General features: G+C 36.5%; 1 protein-coding gene and 1 long non-coding RNA gene across 2 annotated transcripts in view; one reads left to right on the plus strand and one right to left on the minus strand.

The window, feature by feature from the left end:
- The window catches only part of lpxn (leupaxin), a 10,168-nt gene extending 6,261 nt beyond the window's left edge, over positions 1-3,907 (plus strand). Inside the window, exon 9 of the mRNA XM_014002968.1 lies at positions 2,643-3,907. Within this exon, the coding sequence (XP_013858422.1) occupies positions 2,643-2,909 (267 nt within the window). The 3' untranslated portion in view covers positions 2,910-3,907. The remainder of the gene's footprint in view (positions 1-2,642) is intronic.
- LOC106513912 (uncharacterized) overlaps positions 1-5,878 on the minus strand; it is a 29,065-nt gene that overhangs the window by 5,750 nt on the left and 17,437 nt on the right. The window lies entirely within an intron of this gene.

Genomic DNA, 5,878 nt, shown 5'->3' on the forward strand with positions numbered 1-5,878 from the left:
CACACACACACACACACACACACACACACACACACACACACACACACACACACACAGCTCTGGCTTGCATACAAGCCTGAGAATGAATGAGAAAGATACCCACACATTTGCTTTGTTTGCATCGTCCTGACCGCAGGCCTGATGAAAACCATATGCCTGATGAGTGTGTTGCAGTTGAAATGATGCAGATAAATGAAGCTGTGAGGATATCTTTTTTATCTTTGTCTTTATCTTTCTCAAAGCAACTTATGTGCACAACAGCTGGTCAAATATTGTTCAATTGCACTTTATACCTCAATATATGAAAGAGAAAAAGCTCTTAGAAATATTTAAAAAAGAAATACTTAAAAAAAACACCCCAAACAAATACATTAAACATTTTAAAATGATGTTTTTGGTGGTTATTTGGAAATTTTAGGAACAAATAACATCTTACCTGATGTAGATAGGGTTGTAAATGACCTTATGGAAAAATACAGTTTGATTCTGAAAGAATTGACACGTAGTGGCTAGTCCGAGCGGAACTCTTTTTAAATTAACCATTAGCTTTTCAAGTTAGTCAGACTTTGGTAGCACTTTTTAATAACTACAACTTTAGTCTTACTTAAATGGTTTGTAAACCTTGAAAACATCATTACGAATGATTCATACTTAATAAGCTAAATTGACACATTTATTAGCCATAAAGGCTAATCACTTTCAAACCAACAGACTCATTGTTTATTCATGCTTAATAACTCATGAATTAACTATTTTATATACTGTGTGTATATGTATGCTCATATAAATGTACTTTCACACCATGTGTCAGACATGTATTAATGGTTAGCGAACATTTGAATTGACTGTATACTCATTCTGCAGAGCATTAAGGCAATTGCTAGGTAGTTATATCTTTTTGTGAACCCTTCCAAAGTGAAGACTATTTATGCTTCTTTAATTAACTGTTAATGTAGACAAAACCCTGAAGTTCTTTTTCACTTATAGAAAACAGGCCAAAATCATAGTCAACTCAAACATTCTCTAACCATTGATAAAGTGTTTACCTAGATTTTAAATGCAGAACCCCACTTAAAAAAAAATCAAACTTATTATTTTAAACCCATCAACGTCTTTACACAAAACATTAAAACACCAATAATTATTTACCATTAAATGTTTCCAAAGTGTAAAAAATAAACAAGGAAGTACCCTTAAAACGGGTCTACTTTCCTGAATTGTAAAATGTGTTTACACTACCGGAGCAAAGCGAAAAAAAAAAAAAAAACACCTCTCTTTACAGTTCAAAGTATATGACAATCGATCACAAAGTATAAAATATAATACTGTAGCTAAAATCCAGTTAATCAGTCACAAAATATCCAACAATAGGATGGGCTGAACATTAGACGGTTGTAAAAACTGTTTAGATCTAATGTGTGAAAGACAAAATAAGTTCCTACATTTTTTTCTCATCATATCTAGTTTCACTGCAGCTCATTTATCTCACTCATAAAGCTTTTTGTTGGGTGAGTCAATTGCTTCCGACCTCCCAGTAATAAGCTCCGGCTCCTCTGGTGGCAAAGTTGTTGAAAAGATTTATTGCAAAGTGGTTATCTAGTTTTTGGAATTAAAAAAAAAAGTCAAATGATCAAACATTTCACAGATTTTTAGTGGAATGGTTTTAGGAAGCATCACAAATGTTTAGTACCTTTATTTCATCTAGCTAACTTACTAATAAGAGCTACTGGTTTTATTTGTTCCACAGCTGATCCAAATGGCCCTAGAGTTGTGCTTGTGTTCTCACCGCTGGAGCACCAGCACCTAATAAATGAAACGCAATGTTAAGAGCTGCACCTGGGCTTTTACTGCCACAGAATGACAAAAAGCCCATCAAGAAAAAGATCTGTAATTATATTTAGGATAAATTCAGTGACCCTGCTGTATTATTGTATATCTTAGTTTTTAACTTGAACACATTTTTAAAGGGGCAATATTATGTGTTTCTCAGGCYTACATTTAAATACTATACCATAATAAAGTATCTATGTCACCTTTAGCTGTTATTAAAATGCTGTTTTTATGTTTAAATAGAAAATAAACTTATCTTCTCATGACTTCACCTTCTAAACGCCTTGAAATTGGCCTCTGTCTCTTTAAGAACCACCTTCTGCTTCTGTCTCGCCGGGGGAGGGGTCATGCTCGGGGGCTGCCATGATGCAGTTTACTTGGCAACTGAAAATACATTTCCTCAAAGGTATTTTTAATCTGAAAAGAGCTTCAATTAGTGAGAGTAGTGTTGAGAGCTCAGGAGACAGTTAAAGTTTCACTTTCACTTTCACCAAGCCGGCAGGAGTCATAGGCGGGGTGTGTGGGGATGGGGGGAGGGGCAGGGCGCTCTGCCATGAGGAAGTTCGGCTTAAAGACACGTCCCAGGGGTGTTCCTGGTACCACAAGGCCTTTCTGGTCTCCACCTGTCGTTTTGCTCCTCAGCATGTTTGACAAAAAASGCTGCAGGATTTCTCAAACARGCATTAATGAGTCAAAGCAAGGCTTTGAGCATGTTTTATATGATAGTATAACTTTATAACATGATATAAAACTCAAAAAGTTGATTGCTCCTTCCATCACTTTTTTAATCTTCTTCTGCTTTTTCTCTCCAGGATTGCCTGAAGCCATTTACCAACGGCTGCTTCATGGAGCTGGACGGTCGACCCCTCTGTGCTCTGGACTTTCACTCGAGGCAGGGCACTCTGTGCGGCGGCTGCGGTGAGCCCGTCACCGGCCGCTGCATCTCTGCTCTGGAGCGCAAGTTTCACCCCGAGCACTTTGTGTGTGCCTTCTGTCTACGGCAGCTCAGCCAGGGCATCTTCAAGGAGCAGAAAGGGAAGCCTTACTGTTCGCTTTGCTTCAACAAACTCTTTCTGTGAAACAGTTTGCAGCCAGTAACACATGGATGGTGCATCGAGTACAACTATCAGTGCTGGGGATTATGGACTGCTGTATTACAATACATCCATCTTCATTTTGAAATCCTTCTTCAGCTGATTAAAAAAATTTTAAAAGCTCGTTTTGTGAACTAAAATAAGAGATTACGTGAGACTAACCTAAGTCATTTGGTTATGTTAACACTGACAYGGTTTTAGCACACAAAGAAATATTTGTGACTGCAGGAAACATTGAATAAATGGTTACGTATGTAAACCTTGAAAACTGCTAAAAACTGTGTTGCTGTCACTTGGTTCAAATTTGATGGGATTTCACACAAAGCGATTGCATCAAATACACAATTGGAGACAGGCAAACCCAGAATGCTGTTTTAATCCATGGTTCCTGTAAAGCTGTTCTCGGTTTGCCTTGAGACTTGGCAGTCTGGAAATACTTTCCGTCAGTTCGAGGTGTTTTGTCTTTGTGGCCTGATCGCTTGTCTTGGCACTGACTGGCATGGAATCGTTTATGCCAACCTGTGATTCCTCTTCCTCTTGGCTACTGCCAGGAACCGGAGCCAGGCATCCTCTTCATCCTCCACACAGGCTCTTTTATGGCTGCTTATGGAGATTAATGAATGTGGTGAGGTTAACAAAGGTAGTTTCAAAAGGCGCTCCCTCACATCCAGRGTCTCTCCAGAAACTCCCTTTTTGACTGGTGAGAGTTGAACAAACCACAAAATGTTTTAATACTTTGGCAGATTTAGACTCATTTTGTTGTGGGCTGATATCCAGTATGTATTTTTTATTTTAGTTGTAGGGCCTAAAGATGAGACCAGTGTTCTTCTAGCAAAAGTGTTCCATTTCTTGAAGTTTATTGTCAGTTTTGCTGATTTAAAGCATAACAAACGTTGTGTTTTGCACATAATAATATGCTCACACAGCATTGAACCTCCTAAATTCATTTAAAAATGTTTTTTTAATAAAAGGCTTGAAGTATATTCTACTGTGTATTGTTGTAAAACTAGTCCATCACATAGGCACAAGATAGTTGTTCTGCTATGCAGTATTTACCATCGAAGATAGTCCTGTCGTGCATTTGGGAAGTGGAAGTTTTGATCTTCAACTTGCAAAAATCAAACATTAAAAGGACAAAGCTGGAGATCAAAAACAGCCTCACCTTTCACTGCCAACATGTAGAGGATATTAATAGTTTTATGGCCGGATGACATTGACAAAATTCAGCAAATATTTCAAAAACGCTTACTGAACCTACCAATTATTAAGTTAAAAAAACTCTTCCTGTATCTGAATTTTATCAGCAAGCCTGTGACAATTTACTGTAATCCAGATTTTAGTAATCTTAATATAACTTTGAACATTTGAAAAAATACATAGAAGCTTATTCTTGCCACTCTAATAAATATCCTCTAAGTCCTTATTATGAGAAACTAAGTCATATATACGTATTTATAGATTATATAGATATKATGAATAATGGTTTAGATATTTTTTAATCAAAATATTAGAAATGAGCTTTTAAAGGGACATCCTCATAAAAAAACAAACAACAAAGAAAATTCAAACACTTTCAGATTACCATTTAAAAGACCCTGGACATCCTGCTGAATGAGAGAATATGTGGCTGAGCAGAGTGACTCCTGCTGTAAACATGAAACAGGGAAGAATGTTGGGTGAGGCAGGCTGATTGGAAAAGCACTGACTGTGAGAAAAGTGGCTCGTGGCACAAAAAAGTAAAGACTTATGAAATAGGAACATAAAAGGACACAAGTATGACTAAACAGGAAAAACTGAAAGGAACTGCCCTAACAAGACCAAAAAAACCCCAGATCCTAACAGTTTTGAGTGTTCTTGCCAATGCTCTGTAAGTTGGCTCAGTGGGTAGTTTATTTAGGTTTTTCTTAGGCTACATGGGCCCACTGTGTGAATCAGTGTGAGTGGGAATGGCGTTGGGCATTAATCATGCTGTCATCACTGTCAGGCCAGGCCACATAACGCTGCTGCAGTATGCAGACCTTGCATCATGGAAGAAGTATGAGTGTATCATGTTCATTCAAACCTCCTAATCAAAAAACAACTTTATGATCCATCCTGCAGATTTACACCAGGCTTTTGAATAAACTTAGATTCTTACAAATATTTTGCATGTTGTACAAAGTGCAGGAGAAAGTGAACTTTCCAGCATTAGTGATGCATTGAATTTAATGAATTTCAGCTCCTAATATGGCATTAAAATCTCACCATCATACATTATCTTAATTCATATTACACAGCCAGAAATTTATAGTAACTAAGTACATTTACTTTTTACAGTACTGAAGTAGTTTTTTTTGAGGATTTGTAATTTTACCAATTATTTTTAATTAGCTACTTTTACTTTTATTTTGTTAAATTCAAAGCTAAACTTTTTACTTTTACTTCTTTACTTTAAAATGTAACACATAGTTACTCGTTACAATATTAAATCTATCTGAACTCATCATGAAAGATATTTCTGCACTCTAAAAAATGAAGAGTTGAATTTACTCAACAAAGTCATGTCKYCTGGCTCCACTAAGCCTAGTTGAGCAAATTGAGTAAATAATATACATATATTACTCAATTTACTCAACCTGGCTTAATGGATCCAGTTTGCTTCGTAAATTCAACAGTTTATTTTGTAAGGGGGGGTTACTTATGCAAATAAGCCCACCTTACATCTTCCCATAACTAAGTTATGAGAGTAAAATTTTACCAAGGTTTTCCTCATTACTTTAATATTTGTCTGTGCAAAGTGAAGTGACACAATGAGGGAACGTCAGACGAGTTCAAGTTGATTCATAAAAGATTATGCAATCATTTATTTACACAAATTGAACAAAATCATAAATTACACCTGATCGTGGGCTTCCTATACTAAGAGTCTAAGTAAATGAGATAAATCCGCGTCCGAATTTCTTTCACATTAACTC

The sequence above is a fragment of the Austrofundulus limnaeus genome, unplaced genomic scaffold (assembly GCF_001266775.1).
Source record: "Austrofundulus limnaeus strain Quisiro unplaced genomic scaffold, Austrofundulus_limnaeus-1.0 Scaffold15, whole genome shotgun sequence".
In the NCBI taxonomy this organism is placed as follows: domain Eukaryota; kingdom Metazoa; phylum Chordata; class Actinopteri; order Cyprinodontiformes; family Rivulidae; genus Austrofundulus; species Austrofundulus limnaeus.